Source organism: Dicentrarchus labrax, unplaced genomic scaffold, assembly GCF_905237075.1.
Source record: "Dicentrarchus labrax unplaced genomic scaffold, dlabrax2021, whole genome shotgun sequence".
Taxonomy (NCBI): Eukaryota; Metazoa; Chordata; class Actinopteri; family Moronidae; genus Dicentrarchus; species Dicentrarchus labrax.
The window spans coordinates 22,550,690-22,571,688 of NW_026136723.1; the positions used below are offsets into that span (position 1 = coordinate 22,550,690).

The window sequence follows — 20,999 nt, forward strand, 5'->3', positions numbered from 1 at the left end:
TTGATAACCACAGATTGGAGGGGAAAGACTTTAATTTAATCTCTCCAATAACATGATTACTGCACATAACACACTCTCATTAGAGGCACATTTAATTTTCCATGTTATCACAAAAGCCTTTTTTTGTTTTGTTTTTTAATACCATTGCTCAGTTTTAAGGCTTGAGGCGTGTTAGTGGAAAAGAGAGGTGTTTGGTTGACTGAGCTGCAGTGTGCAAGGTTGATTGACAGGTCTCTGCTCTCAGCCCCCTGGCTCCGACGGACTCTATCACACAGCGAATCACACAAAGTCCTCTAAGCCGTCGGCGCCTGCTGCCTATTTTACCTACTAAAATGCACTCCTTAGCTCATTTATATGATGGCTGGAGCTGATTTGTTTGGGGGGGGGAAACACCCTTGGGGAAGTGAAAAGCTCATCCAGCATGTAATTACTACCCGTCTCCTGGAGGGATGATCTGGTCTGAGGTGCTAGAACTGGTTAAATGGTTGAATAAACAGGGAAATTCTTCCTCCCTGTTTAAGCAACACACCTGTCAGTGACTTCCATTTGTAATGAAGGATCACACAACGGTAGCACGGAGGGGTCAATGTCAGCAAGCCAGCTCCGTAATGTCAGTTATAAAGCAATACCTGGCTTAATTTATCTACCAGCAGCTACCAAAGTGACAGGAATTACTGATGTTAGTCAACACATCAGCTAACAATTGGTAACATCTAGTCACTTTTTGTAATGTTAGCCAACACAACAGATTGATCAGATCTGATTTCTATGTGACAATATATTAATATTATACCTCGATAATCTATTTTCTTTATGTATAATACTTTTCATTTAATTTCTAAATTGTTAAATTTCAAGTTTCTTCAGGCATCTGATGCTGATTATACATATTTCAGTCTTTGTATTTCTATGTTTGGTTAAATATGTTCACATAAAGAAGTCAGACTATGTCGGTGAGCCTGCACATTACAGGAAACATTTATTCTTGTTGTTCCTCTGTGTTGTAAATGAATAAAAATTCAATAAAGATGATTCCTCTGCATATGTATCAGAACAAAATGTGGCTCACTGGGCAGCTGGTTGTTTCTGTGTGCAATAACAGGCTGTATTTTCTTTAAATGATATACCATCCAGCCAATAACACAATATATATAGGGCTGCTTGGAGGATTGTATATATAGCTATATGGTAAAGGACCATGCCAGGTGTAATGAGTTTGCCAGCAACCCTGTGTACAGCATTTAAATACAGAAACAAAAAAATGACTTTCAGGCAGCTGGGCTCGACCAAAATCCAAAAAAACAGCTCTGTGCTGTTTGCTTTTCCACAAGTTTTTTCCCATATTCACTGCCCTTCTGTGGCTTAGACTGGCTCTGCTACACACACTGTGCCAATGGACAAGAAAAGCCAAATGGGAGCTCTGCACAAAAACACTACCCTGCACTGTGGTGAGCGCCAGGCCCGGCACACCCTGTCCACATTTCACATCGCAGACCCACAATATCTCCTGCTTTCTGTATGTGTGTGTGTGTGTGTGTGTGTGTGTGTGTGTGTGTGTGTGTGTGTGTGCAGTCTCACTGATGAGAGTCGTGGCAGATTGGCAGGATAACAGGTCACGGTGTAAATGCATAAATGTCATGTCCTGTCACATCTAATACCCCGGCGCTCGCCAGCAGAAGCCACACCCACCACGACGTTATGTTTTAAATCCGCTCTGATCCTGAGGAACCAACTCCAGAGGTCAGAGAACAGACCAGTCTCCAACTCTACCATTATATATGATAAATATTACAGCAAGTATGTATGCCATTACTTTAGGACTATCATCATCAAAGAATCAGTGGATTAATTGTCTTTTATTAAGCAAAAATGCTAAATCTTGTCTGGTTCCAGCCTTTCAAATATGAGGATTTTATGTTTTACGTCACTATAAACTGAATATTGTTACGTTTTGGACAAAACAACCGATTGTAAGACGTCACTGTGGCTGTTCCAGGTATTCTTTATTTTATTTAATGACGAATAATGTGCCGCAGGTGTTCATTCCAACCTCGGCGGGTGGTTTCACTGATGAGTTCCCCCCCTCTGCTTGAAGGAACGCTAATCAGTGAAATCAGCTGGTCCAGCCTTGTTGGCGCTCCATGGTGGCGTGATTGGATTAAATGATTAATCATAAAGTAATTGACAGATTCACTGATAATGGAAAAACGCATTAGTTGCAGCTCTAGGGTAACGTCTCCTCTCTTGCTCTCTCTCGCTGTCTCACCTTGCTCTGGGTGTTATCGGCAGCTAGAGTACTCCTCGGAGGGACTTGGTAGACGTCTTGTCCGGGAGGAACCTGGTAGATGCTCTGCTGACTCTGCTGTGGACTCTGGAGGGACGGTGGCACCTGGTAGATCCCCTCAGACCCCGAGCCAGGCTTCTGCTGATAGGCCGCGCTCTGAGGAGACGACCGGCCGGCGGCGGCAGCGACCGGCGACTGAGCCTCGAACATGGGTCCAATCAGCAGCTTCAGTCGGTTGCCAGGGGCGATGCCTTGGCGGCCGTGCAGGGAGCAGAGCCACCAGCCCTCCAGGCCCCCCGTGTTCTGCTCAATGACGGTCAGGATGTCCCCTTTACGGAAGGCCAACTCCTCGGGGGACTCCGGCACATTGTCGTACAACGCTTTGGCCATCAGGTTCTGCAGAAAGAAAGAGCGGATTTTATTTAAAACTATATTATCTTTATTTTTAAAAAAAAACAAAAAAAAACAGTGTTTACCTTCTGTCACATAATGTCAGGTTTTAGTAAATTAAATGAAATGGAAAGGGAATAGTTTGCCATTTTGAGAAATCCACCTATTTCTTTCTTGTTAAGAAGAATTAGAAAAGATTGATACCACTCTCGTGTCTCTACTTTAAACTGGAAGCTACAGCCAGCAGCCAGTTAGCTTAGCTTAGCGTAAAGACTGGGAACAGAGGGAAACAGCTAGCAAGCCAGTTTCTAGCACCACCAAAAGGTCACTAATTGACACATTATATCTTCTTTGTTTAATCCGGACCAAAAAGCGTTAAAAAGTTGGTTTCATGGGGGGTGTCCTGGAGTCCCTGTGGGTTGCCTGGCAACCTCACTTTGATGACAAGACTTCAGGAAGTCACTGCTCCCCGTCAGGAAGTAGTTTGCTTCAAAACCCTCTGAAAACGAGTGGTTTTTACATAAACAAACAAGACATGAGACGTTAATAACTGAGCTTCAGAAGTGGGATTTTTGTTAGCTTTGCACAGAATCAAGCTAGTTGTTTGCTCTGTTCCCAGTCTTTATGCTAAGCTAAGCTAATAATTTGTTGTCTGTAGCTTTGTATCTAACATACAGACACAAGAGTGCTTTCAATCTCCACCGCGATTCCTGAAATGTGGAACTATTCCTTTAATACACATGAGTTTACAGTTATTTAAAACACTTCTCTGGCAGTTTTAAAATGCTTCGGTGAATGACATGCTGGTGAACTTCTTACTGCTCTTCAGATTACCATGCAGGGTTGCATTAGCCCCCAGCTCCACACACCAGATGTCTTTCAAACAAATCTGAACTTGATGGGATTTTCTCAGCTTGCGCCCTGCTCCAGGGCACAGTTATCTAAAGGGCCAGTGAGGACTGAGGGATAATGACTCAAAACCACAGATTTTGTAGATAGGAAAAGCCCCAGAGTGTGCCACTTCTGTGTCTAAGAGAGGCATTTAGGACTAATTGCCACAGTAAATGCATCAATCTTTTTCCTTTTGCCTTTATTCATCCAGAGAAGGAGTTAACTGAGCATGAATACTCCCTTTTCAGCTGCATTATACTCACATAATAACAAAGTTTAACTCCTGGGAGCTGCCCTGCACAACAGCAGTCCTGTACTTTAAGCTATGTAAGCTCCATAAACACAATTAGGGATTAAACGCCTTGCTCAAGGGCACTTTAACGTCAGATACTGAGGGAGAGGAGACTGTTTGTTGTTCAGTTTTTCTGTGTTTCATGCGAACAAACCCTACTTCGTTTTATTTCTGCAGCACCACAACCCAGTCACATGGGACTTGTAAAGACAGTAAAAAACAAGAAACATATTTTTTTTGTTCAGGGTTCTTGCCTCAGCTTCAGCAATAAAACAGCAAAAAAATATCTTACAATGAAGATGAGACTACGAAGGGAAAGCAGGATTGAAACCACACCGCTGCTGACTTTAAATGTTCATAAACTCTTGTCTTGCAGCATAGTGAGCTGGATTAAACCCACTCGTAACAGATGAGCTGAGCTGAGTTGAGGATAGAATAGGATTTCTAATCGGACTAAAAAGCTACACGCACATTTGGAGTGAGGATTATCAGAAACATGCGAACCAGAAACTGCATCGAAATACAGCTTCTCAAAAGGAAAAGTGTGACTTCACTTATCTTTCTAGTACCTCTTTAGGTTGACGTTATTAAGGCCTCACCCTCCAGTAGCTCAGTGTGGGAATCAGGAAGCCCACTTTGTGGCTGCTGCTGGTTTGAGGTTGTCTTGAACCCTCTGTGGCCTTCCCCTTTCCCAGTTCCCATGTGAAACTACCTCTGCCAGTGACATCGTTATCTCTCGCTGTGGGCCTGGCCTCCCTGGCTATTGTCTGTGTGCGCTGTCAGGGCTGTTAGCCAGCAACACCCGTCGCACAATTACACCCTCACAATCACCCCCCGCCACCAGCTGAAGCTGCAACAAGTTCGATTGTGACCCCCGGAGGTCAACGTCGCCCAATGGGAGCGGATCCTTGATGTCTGCTCATTGCGGTAACTTGATCGAGGCTGGCAGAGGCATCCATGAGGAAACAAAATGCTGAGTACAGTGATTACAACTGCTGCTCCAATTAGGGTTTGAATATGAGGGACAAGTTTCCATATTCGTATCCTGAACTCTCTTTCTCTGCAAGGTCAGATTCATCAAACTTTCTGCGCAAATGTATCGTAAATTGCTAATTTTCTCTCATGAATGTCGCCTGTTCATGAGTACAATCTACACCCACATAAAAGGTGCCTGTGGAAACTTTTATTCTAGAAAAATGTTACAGAGGAGTCAAACAAAATAATAATTTTAGCCTTTAGCGGTGACGTTATAGGATCCGAAACAATTACACGATATAAATAGTACAACTTCCAGTGAGGTGTGATGAGCGAATGCTGTAATGTGACAGAAATATAGAAATGTGTGAGACCCTGAAGGGACGAGAGATATTAATACAAACACACAGGAAATTATGTTATTGTCGGGGTGCTACAGAGGATGAAACTGAACAGAGACCTGCAGAAAGACAGAAGCTGCTGTGCTGAATTTCAAATACTTCTAAATCCCTCGTAGTTGCCTCTTTAAAGGACCAGTGTGTAAGATTTAGTGGCATCTAGTGGTGAAAACTGCAACCATTTGAATACAGCTCAGCCTTTCAAGAGTGTAGGAAAAACTACTACGCTCCCTCTGCAGATAAAAACTGCTCAGTCTAAGGTAACAAAAACACAATCATTCTTATTTTCAGGTGATTACACACTAATGAAAACACACTTTCTGCCAACAGATCCTCCTAAATGTTTCACACTGGACCTTTAAGAGAAGATCTGTTCATATGAGTTCATGCACGAGGCCCGTTTGCCCGGCTGCTGTTTACTGCTTTGTGTTTGATGCTCGGAGGGGAAATTAAATCACCTCAGAGACACAAGAACAGCACGTATAACAGTGTCACCGCTCCTTTGTCTCTGCTGATTACGGTGATAACCATAACCAGCTGCCAAATCAATAATGCCAGTTTCACCAACCACGTGTGCACACACTCACAAACCAAAGTGTGCACGCAATTGAAAAAGGTACTGAAAGCCAGCTCTGCAGAGACACAACCTGGTGGAGGAATAAAGTGTGAGAAAGACTGTGACCTAGCATCCGTCCTCTAAACCACACTGAGGTGCTCACATCTGCTAAACATCTCACAGCTCGGCAGGACGGTCGCTCAAACATATTCACACTTTCATGAAGCCCTCAACTCAAAACAACAGACGCCTCACGTTGTTATATCATTGAGTTTATGAGAGCTGCTCTCAAACATGACAACATACACATCTGAACTAATGAGCTACAGGAACTGATGCATTACTTCTGTTTCTGTACACTTATTATCATAAAATATCATATATAATATAAAGAATATCTTTAATTCAATATGACAACAAATGTGCAGCATTGTGTTTTCTGTAACAGGGTTGCAGTGCGTTGAGCCTTTAGGGCCACCGTACAAATTAGTCTCTTTAAACGTACTACAAGGAGTTTTTAACTGGTTATATGACCTACATAAACAAACCAGAACACCAGCAAGATGTTTGGTTATTTCTTAATATCTGCCAATGGGTTGGATTCCCATTGAAATCAATGGAACAGGTGGAAACACTATAGCTTCTGTCCAACTTACACGTTTCTGTTACTGGACTTTTTTTTTTAAATGTTTAGTGCAATAATGATAATTTATGGTCATTTTTGTATGTTTAAATCAAGAGTGAAAGTCTAGTTTGTGGCAGATCAGATCAGATGAAAGAATCTATCAATATCATTAATACTATTATCATTTTTACGCCTCAAATAAAGAGGAAATCCAGAAAATGTCAACAAAACACAAAGATTAAAGGACCAGTGTGTAAGATTTTAGTGACTCCACGGAGGGTGTATGAAGATAAAAACGGGTTGTATTAACGTAATTAAAATACAACAATTTGTATTTACACTAATAAAAATGATGGATTTAATAGACCCTCAGAAATGTTACACACTGGACCTTTAACATTAGGTGCTAAACACTATATAAAAACCTAAAACTGTAGCTAATCATCTCTGGCAATCCATCAGCAAACGAACTCTCCAGAAGTCAGACATCCGTCTCAGTTTGTGGAAGAAAAAAAAACCTGCTTCAACCAAACACGACACACACACAGAGACGAGTTGTCGCAGTGAGTCTGGGGACCACACGGATCCCAAAGGGGAACAGTTTGACACGTTTTCACACACTTAACCCCTCGTTCTCACTGCGGTTTAATTTTATTGAGGCAGGGCTGGCGTGGAGGTAAACATACAGACAATATAAATTAAACTTTAATCTCATTTATTGTACCATCCAATAAAGACTGAGCCCTAGATTGAGCTGGACATCACAAATCAGAAGCTCTAAATGTGTTGAACACACAGGTTGTTAGCTGTAATGGCTAACAGCTACGTGCAGATCCTTTTGATGTGAAGCAGAAGCGCTCGTTGTTATGTTTTTGTTTGCTTCTGTATCACTGTAATCGGAGCAGGTGAAACTGACTATTAAACCGGGGCGTCACATCTCTGCATAAACACTGGTTAGTCACAACACGGTGACTCCACCACTCTGGCATTGATCCGCCTATAAACACATGTGTTCGTCATTTGTCAGGCACGCAGGGAAGGAGGGAGGGAGGGAGGGCCCCTTCTGCTTCACCCACAGATGAGTGCGAGCTTCCAGGAAGTTATCTGTTATAAGTCAGCGAGGCGAGAGGCGAGAGGCATTCTGCTGCTTCCTAATGTAAATATGAAGCGTTTCTGGTCCTGACCTCAAATCTTAATAAAAAAACACAGAGCGGCAGAGGCGGAGCGAGTGGGTCAGACAGTAAAAACAAGATCTTATCTCATGAGGACGTTTAAGGACTATTAATGGCTCTGCTCTTCGCTATATTTAACATCTCTAAAGGCCCATATGAGCCTGTAGATACACAGGTTTATTGTCCATAAGGCCGTCTAACTCAATGTTCTTCTTCTATAATAAAGTTTAATCTTACTTTACTTTATTTTACCTCATTTATTAGTGACCGGATCTTGTTAAACGCCCGTTATTTGCTCGTGATTTCTACCATTTGTTCTGATTTAGAGCTACAACTCCATTAATCGATTATTTGTTATCAACTATTTTAATAATAATAACAATAAACTTTATTTATAAAGCACCTTTCGAGTTAGAAGGTGCTGTACAGTGCAAACATAATACAGTTAAAACAATTCTAACAATATGAAAACAAAACATTAAAAGGTAAAACAGTCAATAACAGTATGAAAAAGCAATGAAAATGAAGCAATGAATCCACTGATTGAAGCTTAACAAACGTTGGCCTTGATTACTGATAAACAGATGAGATATGAGATGAGATGATATAAAACTTGTTATCATTTTAGGGTCTCAAACTACAACATCTGGCTTCAGAGACGCTCTCACGGCCCCTCGTATGTTCTCGTCATTAGCCGAGCGAGGAATCGTGCAAAGCTGAGCTGTCCAGATTCGCACCTGGACCCCAATATATATGTATATATATATATATATATATATACACACCGCCTGAAGACCCAGCTGTCTGAGCCCCTCTCTGCTCTGACTCACACATCCCTACATCAACAAGGCTTTTTTTCCACCAGCGTCTCGCCTGAACACAAACAGTATAAACGTCCTCTCATTTGTGTGGGGGAGCCTGCTGCTGACCATGCCAAAAATAAAAAAAAAAACTTATGTAACTTCACCGCCAGGCTGAAAAAGGGCCCCACCTTTGCTTTCAGTAAGAGCTCTTTGGGTGGTTTTGGCTCTGCCTCTCTGGGGTTAAACATCAATCTAATAATAATGAAGGTGGCTTTGGCCTAAACAAGCTCACAAACACTCAAAATTCCCCTGCTACTGCTGCCAAAAACCCCAAACCGTGTCCCCACAGCAACGGGATCGGGCCCTGCTTTGAAAGACACTGGGATGTTTTCAACCCAAACAAACACAACCTGCTCCCCTAAAATATAAAAAAAGTGGTACGCTCCGACTGTGAGAACATCACGCAGTACCTCGTCATGTACCAGTACCACTGTAACACGTGTCCCGGGGTGGTTCGCGAGAAAGGGGTTGAACCAGCACGCTCATTTGGCCTCATTTCACATGGTTAAATATAGAAAATAATTATAGTAATGACGATAATGAGGACCTGATGACTTTTACGAGCAGTTCCTCAGAGTGCGGCCTGCTGCGGGTGAGAGCCAGTTCAAATAAATGGGCCGTGTGAAGGGGTTCTGGGTAGGAAAGGTCTCATGGGAAGCGGTTCAGAGCTCAGGGTACATGGTAATTTCTTCATTTGGACAGTGTTCAGGAAGGCTGACCCTCTGATTACAGCCTCTCTACGAGCCAGTGGCCGTGTATTAACATAATTACACAGCAGGGTCGGTGAAACTTCCACCTCCTCGATTTCTGAGGAGTCCCTGTCAGGGCTTCCATTTTAAGACCATAAACACACGACAACACACGCACTGCTGCCACACAATGATTGATATCTTATGCAAACCGCTGTAAATCAATAGTTAGGACGCAGAGGCACGGATGCAGTTGTAACTTATAATCAATAGCTTATTCCAGCCATTGACTGGACATGAATCACAGCATTGGTTTGTCGATTTCTTTCTCATACATCCTGAATAGGATCATTTGTTTTTGTGACTCATTAGTTGTTTAGTTGCGTCTCTCTGATGGTTTTCACTGGACAACACGTTGCTCACCTCACAGGAAAAAAAAAAAGCTCCATTCATTCAACCTGCTGCTGTTTCATAAAAGACTATTGTATACCGCCACTGTAAATATGACACCTTCACCCAGCTCTCTGCAGCGCTGTGAGGAAATCTCCACACCCAGAAAACAACAGCAGCAACCGTGGGGCAACTCTATCTCCGGCAGGATGTGATGTGCCATGTTGCGTCTAACCACAATGCAAGCTGTTAACGCACCGCTGACGCTCACATTATCTCAGTTTGAGAGCCGAGATATATTTGTTTAGTCAGTGGCATGACTAAAAGTGTGTAATGATTGTGGAGTTTCCCTGGAAACTAGACAAAAATAAGTATAGAACTACTTCATTGTACAGTTCTTGTAGGGCCGCTGGTGTTAAGATTTATATAAAGATATGATCAATATCTTTATATTAAAGGCGAGGAAGTAACGAAAGCCTGTTGCTCAGTCGCTAACCAAGCTCACACAGTATACAAAAGATATTTGTCTCACAACTGCCAACTTATTTTTGTGGGGCACTTTATATTTTGACAGAGTTGGGTTACATAAAAGTCTGTAATGCAACCCAGCTAATACGCTATAGCTTCTTCCATTTTGACTAGCACTGACAACTAGCTGTGAACACAAAAGCCAAATAGAGGTTGGTAGAGACCAAAAACGGAGCTAAAAGGAGAGTGAATAATGGGTTTATATTCATCAGGTTGTCTAAAATGGCTCCAAATGAATGATAATGTTGCTCTGGATGTGAAGATAAGACAAGTTCGCTAATCAAGTTATAATTTCTCTGTCAGTGTTGCGTTAGCTTGTTTCTGTTGCCAAATTAATCCTCAAAGGCAACAAAATACTAATTTGTTGTTATTGTACTGCTACCAAAGCTACGTTTTCGTATAAGCATTAGTATTAACTAACCCAACAATATTTCTATATGCAGCTAAAAGAAATGTGTTTTGGGACTGTTACGGGGTTCATTGTTTGCAACTTTCTGGCATTTTATAGATGAAAAACACAATTTATAAAGAAAATAATCACCAGTTGCCTCATTTCTACCAATCTAATTGTGGTTTTTGGAGTAAAAATGCTGATGAAATACTGTCAGCTCTCTTTAGGTTAAGTCACAGGAAGTGATTTGAGTAACTTTGCAGTTAAAATGACCTCCTCCCTCACTCTGTCCATTCATCAGTGGTTTTATTTTTTTTACTGTCACACAAACTACAAGGTAACTTGACATGATGCCCTCCTCTGTTTCCCCCCGTCCCCCCCCGTCCCCCCGTCCCCACTCCTTAGCCTGCAGTCCTTCCTGCCTCCTGCCTGCAGAACCCAAAGAGATCCTGACCCAGTCGTATCGTTTCACATCTTCTCGGCCCCGAACGCCAAGTACAACCCTATAATTAGAAGTGAAAAGCCACACTGGAGATATTCTCTCAAAAGTGTATCAAATTCTGTGAACTGCGAGAGCTGCTGGGGGGAAACACATTGTGCAACGTCGCCTCTCATATTCTGCCAAGTCATTCCAGGACTGTGTGAATGGCGTGAAGAGAAACTGTCCTTCAGTTTTGCAGACCCATGCTGCTGAAGGGTCTTTGAGCAACTGGGGGCTTTGTTTTGGTTGTTGACACTGACCTCCGAGACAATTTACTGCACCTACAGGGGTCAAAAAAGTAGCAGCAACGCACAAAAAAACAACAACAATATGGTTGGTATTCAACGGGGCCCGCAGCCAAGAAAACGCTCAGTTTTGGCGGAGTGGAGAGGTGGATTATTTCCAAGCTTGGCACTGATGCCAAACGAGGGTACATGAGTGCATGGCGGTAACCCCCAGAGACGAGAGCTAATCCCTCCCGCAGGAGGGGAGCCGAGATGTTGAAATATGTCTCATGGTATCTCCGCGGGGCCACATTGAATGGTTTTACATATAGCAACGGCCAATGAGATGGAGATTCACTCAAAGTGTCTCCCCGATTTCACGCCACGCCAGAAGATCTCGCAGACACAAAGGGCCGATCAAACCGAGGCCGCCATCTTCCTCCCCTTTGAAACATGAAGGGTATCGGAGATTTAAAAAAAAACGAGAATATTTTGCTTCGTGCTCTTGAAAAACGTCGACTGATGATATGCCTTTCAGAGGTTGATTGTGATAAAAGCAACTAATTTTGTCAATAAAAGGTCAGAAAATTGTGAAAAATTGATTTTAAAAGGAACCCAAACAGTCTAAAAGCCAAAAATATTCAATTTACATTGACAGAAAAGTGAAAAAACAACTAAATCGAACATTTGAGAAGCTTAAACCAGAGAATATTGTGAATTATTCCTTTAAAAAAAGTGACTTAAATGATGAATCAGATATCAGTGAATTGAGTAGTTGTCTCAGCTCCGTATTTAACGTCATTTTGAGTGATTTCTTATGTCCCAAATGATGAACAAATATCAGATTTAAGTGTCAGGTCCTATTTTTTTTTTAAATTTTGCAGCAACAAATCACAGAGAAAAGGACCAGATTCCAGTTTCTAACCCAACAGACACCTCAAGGAACCACAATAATGTTATCACTCCTAACACCTGCACAAATAAACTACAGGTGAGTCGCAGCACCGGATCTCTGACAGCTGCTACACACAAAGGGTTCAGGAAAACAACAAACTGCAGCTCGGGTGACAAACAAACTATTATTTATCATCTCCTTCATGAAATAACAGAAGAAAATGGATAAATATGAAGTTACAAGCAGGTGAGGGAGGATTAGAAATCACTTTTCATCAGTTAATCTGCAGTTTTATTCTGGATTAATCGTTCTAGAAATGATCATTTGGTAAGAGAATGGTGAAAAATGCAGATTATAATTGCACAGAGAGACAATTTTGTTCAACCAGCAGTCAAAAATTCAAAAAGATTAATCTCTTATATGATAAATCCCTTCAGGAAACGTTTTCACAACTTGAATGAATGAATTAAAAACAGTGTTCGGAGGGTTACTATAAAAATGTAATCCTCTACAGTCACTAATTACCTTACTTAATGTAGTCAGTAGCCTAATCCAAGTATCACAGTATTAAAGTCACGTTCTGTTACTTACTTGCACCAAATATGCAAAAAAAACAAGAGAAAAGAAATGTCAATAAGAAGTATTGATTAAAGTGTATTCAATAACAGAACAATGTAACAATGGAATTGGATTTTTAGCATCATCAATGAGTCCTCAGTGTGTTATAAAAGTAAAAATAATCCCTGTTTTTACTAGTTGTAACTGTAATCTAATTATGTGTTTTACCTCTTTTTGTATTACATAACTCACTTACATGTAATCGGTTACTCCCCTGAGCCTGATTATACAAAATATGGCACCTATTTTTTTTCAATTTTCCCCTTTTTCCACAAATTCATTGGAGAAAAAAAGCCTAAAAACATCAACAACAGCGACAGGCATCTCAGTTTTTAGACATTTTAGGCCACAACGAAGCCTCTGAGATCCTTCGGGGAAGAAAAACAGCAAATTGTCACATCTGAGAAGCACAAACCAGACACATTTCTGGCATTTCTCCCTGACAAACGACGACAAATTGATTATCAAACAGCTGCAAAACTTTGACTCAACTAATCTTTCAAGCTCGACTGATAAGAGCATACATGCTCACATCACATGTTCAGCCACTTTTTCCACGTTACAGGTCGTATTTAACACTTTTCTTCCCCTTGGTGTTCCCAGCTGTCGTGTTTCCTCTTATCTGCCACGAGGACAAACTCTCCACCGGGTCGAAGTGAGCTGACAGAGGTCCTCTACATCTTGAGAGATGACCCTGCAAAATAGTTGACATTCTTCGCGGGGAAGGAAGGAGGGAGGGGGGAGGGTTGTGGTGGCGAGAATTATTTCCGCCAAAAGGTCAAACATGGAAATGATTATATGCATTGTTGCTGATGTTGGGTAGTCTCTCTCTCTCTCTCTCCCTGTCTATCTGGCTGAAACGAGCACACAATGTAGTCTGTCTCCCCGCTGACCGTTTTCAAATGTTAATGGCCGGCTCATGGTGCGAGGGCGCAGGGGGGAGGGGGGGATGTCTATTCATTGTCGCTGGGGGAGAAGCTCTTCACGCTCACTGAAAAGTCTTGCACGGGAGCAAAACTTGGGGCACGAGGGGTAAGTTATTCTGCACTTAAGTGCACAGACGAAAACCTCACGCCATGATAATACGGTGACTTTATAACAGGCAATAAATGGTGTTCAATGCAAAGTCATAACGAGATAAGACTGCCTGTGGAAAGGGGGGGGGCGGCACATGGAAAAGCTATTTCACTGCTTGAATGTTTGCTTTGCTTTTTTCTCGTTCTTCTTTCAGGAGAATACAAATGTCTCCTTCTACGCAAACCAAACATGCACAACGCACACAAAAGAACAGAGTTCCCGGTGTGCCCCCGCTGCCAGACTCATTACTGATGTAAAGGGGCACCTTGAAACAATCATGTGCATCTTCCCGAACAACCTTCCCACGCACAATCGCCTGAAATGCTCTCATTCTCACAGGGCGCTCCTCGACCTCCCGGCTCTCTCCCATCCCCCCACTCCCCCCCCAACACATCCAACTCTGTTTGCCCTCTCGTTCCTCCCTCCCCCCCACACACACAACTTCCTCTTTCTTTCATTTTCTGCAGGCCCTTTCAGCATCACAGATCCTCCTCCTCCTCCCACCCTCCCAGAACAATGTCTGCTCCGCTCTCCTCCAGCCCTCTTTGCTGTTGGACCAGCGCCTGGAACCTGAACCCATAAAAAAGAAACACTGAGGAAAATACACACACACACACACACACATTGGCCAGAATATGGGTTCACCTAATCACTCCTCACTGTGGTTGTGAAGCTATTTCTGCAACAGTTACGTCAGCTACGAAGGAATGAGTTAAAAGGTTGTGGAAGTCTCTGGGAGAGACTTTTTTTTAAAACTTATTTTGCCCCAGAAAGTTGTGTCATAACACTTTAAAGGAATAGTTTTTTCGGAAATACATTTGCTTTCTCTCTTTAGCTGTTTTCAGTCTTTATGTTTAGGTAAACTGAGAGTGGTATCAGTCTTCTCTAAAAGGTCTTTTCCATGACCACGTTAATTGTGATGAGTTGTGCTGCGCTGCCCACGAGATAGGCCTCCTCTGGAGTCGGGTCAAAGTGCCCCCTAGCGGCCTGCGGTGACGCCTCACCCAATCCTTCCTGGTTTTGCTGATTCATAATAAAAGCATTTAAATATAAAATTGTTCCAGGACTGGTGTGTCGAGTCAAGCCAAGTCAAACCGAGTTAAGCCGAGCGACCACATGTGAATGGAAAACGCCATAACTCTCAACCAAAAAGCGAATAAGCCCCTTTCCCAAAATGTTTAACTATTCCTTTAAACCCCCTTCAGGTATCATCTCTAATACATTTGTATGGACAGACTTTGCCTAATCTAGCCATCTAAAAACATCATGCTCACAACTGTGAAACAAATATTCTTCTCCAATAAGAGAAGAAATACATAGCCCAAAGTTTAGTTAATTATGTAATAGTTTAGGCTAACGCGGTGGTTCCCAACCTGTTGGCGAGTGCGCATGTCTGTGCACCGATCAAATACCACCTAATTTATGAGCTCAGAAATCCCAGCAGAACCAGAGCCAGGCCAACAATGAGAGCAATCACACAGGCTTATATATAATAATAATAATATATATATTTTACTGCAGATGTATCAGCAAAGAAAAAGTGGCATCAGAACATCTCTACTGTCTCTCTTCTGCCTGCTCATCTTCCTCTTCCTGGGCCTCACTGAGTCTGTGTGCGGACCCATCAGGGGGATTATATGCATTAGGTGACCTATGGAAGACAAGCCTTCCCTTCACACCTGAACACCCACTGGAAACCATCTCTGATGTCAGGGAGGAGAGGGGAGGGAGGGGGAGCAGCGTCTGGCCACAACTTCACCTCAGGACATGTGACGGGGGCGCCAACCCGCCGGGGGCGATCTCGTTAAGCTTCTGTGGAAACATTACCACTCTGCGAGGACAGGAGTGCTTAATATAGCTGTGAATAATTCATTGCGGCGGAGATCAAGAGCAAACACTGAGACCTGATAGGGGAACATAGTAAACTTTGACACCGTTTAACAGATTTATTTGACCTGCAGGAAACTCCGTAAACACTCTAGCCGAGACAAGGCCTCTCTGGCTGCCTGATTTCCCAACTTTATACCCCCTCCCTGCCACCCTACCTTCCTCTGGCGGGGTTGCATAATGCAGATATGTTTATCATAAGCAAAGAGCACTCTCCCTATCTCGCCTGACTGTGCAGAGGCAAACAAAAGAAGTGTAGACGTCAGAGAGAGGTTGCATATCTCCTTCCTATAGTGTTTGAAAACCCTGGTGTTGATCACATTTATTAACACCCACTGAGTCTTTATCAATAGAGGACCTGTTCTGGGTTGTTTCCCTTCCCCTTGAAATCCTCGTTACGCTCTCTGGCCTCGTGCCCAAGAACATCATCACCATCCTGGACTGTTGCGCTCCCTCTGCCCCGAAGAACTGTGTACTCAACGGGACAATGAGTCAGCTGGGACCATGACGCAGATGCAACAGCGTGGACGCCCTCCAATCACCACCACGCCTCACTAAAACAGGGACACCAGGCCCAGCAGATGCTGAAGAAAAAAAAGGGGACTCAAACTGTGTCGAGTCGAGAGCCAAAAACTCTGGCAAAACAGCAGCTTCACACTTCAGACAACAGCAAGTGAAGAGGAGTCACTGCCCTCAAAACCCCTGAATCATCCAAACACTGTGCACTATTTGCTTCCCTAATATGGTGAGGAAGACTTCAAACTATGTAGCTCATGATGAATGAAATAAAACAGGGAGAGTGGGGTGGGGGTGGGGGGTGACACTTATGTGCAGCAGCTCTGGGTAATCACGTCTCTTGCTAAATACTCCCATATAACATTCACCAAGCAGTGGGTCAAAACATGTTAACCATCCCACTCCAAGTCCATCCAAAGCTTCCTGTAGCTGTAGATGAAGCTGCAGCAGGCTGAGACAGACAGTGACCGAGCCTTTCTTACAAGGACGTGATTCATTCAAGTGAAAGTCGAAAATATGACAAAAAGGTTTGTGATATGAATCTTAGCTTCCCTTTTAACAGGTGAATTATTAACTGGATTGTTTCATCCATGTGAGGGTGGTTTAATCATTTAACTCAGTGGGTAAACCCCCTCAAAAAACCCCACAGATTTTGAACAGATTTGTTGTTATTAAAGAAGAAGCTGAAAGAATTGATCAATTAGTCGATTGATGGAGAGTCATTTTCCTTGTTCCAGCTTCACAGTTTTAAGGATTTGCTGCTTTTTTTTGTCTTATATGATCGATTGATTATGTGAATATGTTATATAAAGATGTCCCCATTTGCAATACAATACCTGTTAGCTGCAACCCTAAAGAAGGACGTAATAAAATATAGAAGGATTGCCAAATCTAATAAAACAATAACAAAACAAAGTCCAGCAGCAACACGGATGTCATTAAAGAGGACGTACGTGCAATAATCAATGTGCCTTTTTATACCTGCTGGGTGTCAAACTGACTGCAGCAGAGACACAGGAGTGATCATCTGAGCTCAAACAACATATTTCTGCTCCTATTTCTACCTTCTTTTTTTTTTTAAAGAGGGGGGGAGGACGGTGCGTTTTTTTCCTCCATTTACGCCCCTGTGGTTGCATTAAATGTAGCCTGGAGGTATGAAGATGAGACATTAAACACATCACTTAAGAAGAGTGATAGCATCCTCTTCTCACCCCCTCTTGATAAGCAGTTTCCCCTTTTTAAAAAAACAAACAAACCCGGATGCACTCAATTTAAAGAAGTTATAATTAAAAGTTTCATCATCGCAGCACTACAGTCGACTCCTCCAGACCCAAACCCCCCCACAGCTGTGTGGAGGGTCAAATAAAAGCCCCGCATACCCCCGCATTATGAACATTATGAACAAGAATCCCATCTGTGCCGCTTCACTTACTTTGTATTTCATCTTGTAGCTCTTCTCTGTGACTCCAGTAAACAAGAAACAAAAAAGTAAAACAAGTATATATCCGCTTTGTCGCGTCAGAAAGCGCACATCTGAAAGTATGTGGAGGACTGGAGAGGGAGGGGGGGTTTACTGGCTGGTTAACCGGCCATCCAGAGCTTCACAGGCGGGAGGAAAACGCACACACACGCACACACACACGCACACAAACGGAGGAATCTCTCTGGGTCCGGTCCGCTTCTTTCTACTCCTTTACACCAGACTGCTGCTCACCACATTGACCGTGGAGCCTCCCATTTGCATAACAGCCCGCTGATTGGTGGAGGCTACACTCTGGCCACGCCCCCTTTCCTTCCCTTGCCCTTATAAATGACGTCATTATAAAGCTACAACGCAGCCACTCACTGGGGTATTATTATAACAATATATCTATATCTATATTTTATTTTAAATGTGACTCAGTGATGTTAAATATATATATTAATAGCATAGTGCAGCATTAAAACCGTTAATTCACTCTTTTGTCACACTTCTTTAGGGGATGAATATGCTCTAAATTTTATGAATATTATATTAGCGCCATTAAAAGTGTGCCGAATTAGCTATTAGCAGTCCCTCTTTGTAATGAACCCACACAAGTACAGACACCCATCACTGGATTTCTGTGATACTCATGAAAACTTAAAAACGAGATTATTCTTAGGCAAGTTCTGGAGTTAAAAGAACTTCAGGCGAGCTGGGCTGCTCTTAATAAGACATGAGCTCCCCTGAAAACATGGTTTCCACTCCAGAAGGAAGAGTAGGTTGTCCACTAATCATAAAGTTTGATCCCTGGCTCCTCCCATTGCATGTTGAAGTGTCCTTGAGCACAATACTGAACCCCAAATCTCTCCTTATGTTGTGCATTGGGGGTATGTTTGCCATCGCTGGGTGAATGTGGTATGAAGTGTAAAAGCACTTTGAGAGGTTGGAAGGTGCTACACAAGTACAGTCCATGATGATACTTTTGTCATGCAGTTCGATTTGTCTATGTCTTCCTGGTCATGGATTGTGCGTAAACTTGGGCTACTACTGATGTATGATTTGTGCACGAGGGTGATTCATCACTAATTCACTTTAAATAAAATAAATAGCAATATCTTTGCCGTCACCATCGTAGCGTGGCTGCACAACATCATATACATAAAATAAACGTTCCAGTCACCATTATTCATTACTCTGTTTTTCAGTCATTTGATTGGATACGATTATGTAACCGCAGAGTTCAACAAAAAAAAAAAATTACACATTACTGAAGCTGTTAAAGTGTGAAACCTAATGCTGCTTTTAAGTTGTTGCAACACAGTTGAGTGGAGAAAAAAAAAAAACCCTATCAGGAAGTTATTGTGGCTTCACGTGATCAAGTGTTTTTTGTTTTTCTCAGTGAAACTATGAACGCCGAAGGAAGTGTGATTATGCAGAATTTTCTTCTGCACGGAAACATTTCCGCTATTACACCTAGTCACAAAACCTTTTTTTTTTCCACCTGTAGCTTACACCATCATCCTGCTCTTCAATGAATACATAAATAAATACGTTTTTTCTCCGAGCTATAGCCTCGTCTTTCCATCAGCTGTCCCGCACTGCAGATGACACACACTTGTGCTTAAACATCAACGACAAAACAAACAGGTATTTTGTTGGAGTGTGGAGGACAAGATGAGGTTAAAATGTGGGAAAGATGTTTCCTCCAAAGAGTGTCACTGCTCCATCAGAGGAAATCCCCTCCAGAATTAGGGGAAATCTAAACTGAACATGAAACAAAACTACAAGGCGATTCAAAGGTCTTTGATAAATCCTTCTGTTGTCCATGAAACTGTCTCTTTCCATTTAAACAAATATTACCTGGAACTGTTGAAACTGGTTCATTTGAATAAATTAACCACTAAGCAACATAAACACTAGTCTACTAGCCTAGTCTGGATTTTATAGAAATTCTTCTGGACGTATAAAACCTCTTAAAGCTTGAAAGAGTTGTAATCTGATCAGATCACCGACACAATGTGGTCGTGTAACACATCGTTAGATCGGTTAGATTCAATTTAATCATTCAGTTAATTTTACAGAAACCACAAGCACCAAAGTATCAAATGATTATATGAGTTATTTGTCATTAATATGTTAGTCGATAGCCTTATACAAGTAATATTCAAACTGGTTTAAATAGACAATTTGGTAGTATTTCTCATCTTTGCTGAGCAAAAGGAATTAAAGGCCTGTTTCATATAGAGGCAGGATGAGTCTTATAGTAACTCATAATAATCTTAGTTCTTCTGGACAAAACAAAACTCCCAATAAATTCTTAATACTTCACAAAAACAAGCTTGTTATCCTTGGTGTATTGGTGGCTAAAGAAGTAGGTATACTCGTAATTAATAAACGTCACATTTATCTCTCCCCAAAAATGGACCACAGCAGAGGTGCAGATTTTACAGTCAGTACTGGTCCACAGACGGGCGAGACAGCTACATAATCATACATTTTAACTGATAACTATGTCATGCCTTAACCATCCTTGGAAACACAAATTAATCTGGCAGAAGGCTACTGAATGATGGACATCAGAGGGCATTTAGAAGTGCATAACATCCCTGCTTGTTATAATTTCTTAAAGACAGATTACTTTACATTCATTTATAAGTTCTTTTACATTAATTTACATGTTATTTTCCATTAATTTACAAGTTATTCTACATAAATGTAGGTTATTGGTGTCAGTGCTCACCCAGACTTGAGAGAAGAAAGCGCAGATGAAAGCAGAGATGTCACTTCCATAAACTCAGCTCAGCATCTAACGGAGGTGACAAGAAACACCCAAACTGATCTCTGACGAGCTGACAAGCTGGCAGGAAAGCCTTCGCCTCTCTGCATCACCCTGCTAACACCTCATCAGTGCACACAGCTTGCAAAGTATGTGCACTCAAGATCTGCATGCCATGAAGACACAGAGGCCCAATGGAAAATAAGTTATTACTAACATTTTGCACACATACAGGCCTGACGTGGGTCTGCCTGTTTGTTATTGAGACTGTTTTCTTATAAAAGAGGCAGAAATCTCCTGTAATTAGTCTGCCTCTCATGTGTTTCCGAATGCTCTAATTTGTGTCAGCTCATTTATCACAATCACAGGGACCCTATCGGCTCTCATTGTCCCCCCTCCGAACACTCATATCCTCAGATGAATGCCTCTTGTAAGGGCACTCAAAACACTCGTTTGTGTAATATACACCGTGCCCAGCTGGAGCCCATTCTCTGGGCCACAAGTGGGTACGAGGGGGCTATTCTTTTCTGTGTATGGCATGTGATTATGTGCCTGCGAGCACCTGTTTCCTATGACAAACACAACTCATTTTCCCCATCTGTTTATATCAGCCTGT

The 20,999-nt window shown here is 42.2% G+C and overlaps 1 protein-coding gene across 2 annotated transcripts in view; it reads right to left on the reverse strand.

Moving 5' to 3' along the window:
* Positions 1 to 20,411, reverse strand: part of nedd9 (neural precursor cell expressed, developmentally down-regulated 9) — a 39,252-nt gene extending 18,841 nt beyond the window's left edge. The window contains exons 1-2 of one of the 2 annotated variants that reach the window (XM_051391353.1): positions 20,348 to 20,411; positions 2,267 to 2,680 (exon numbers count right to left, since the gene is read on the reverse strand). In XM_051391353.1, the coding sequence (XP_051247313.1) occupies positions 2,267 to 2,674 (408 nt within the window). In that variant the 5' untranslated portion in view covers positions 2,675 to 2,680; positions 20,348 to 20,411. Of the gene's footprint in view, positions 1 to 2,266; positions 2,681 to 17,574; positions 17,850 to 20,347 lie in introns of those variants that run through there. The other variant, XM_051391352.1, reaches the window with a different exon arrangement.
* Between the last annotated feature and the right edge of the window lie 588 nt (positions 20,412 to 20,999).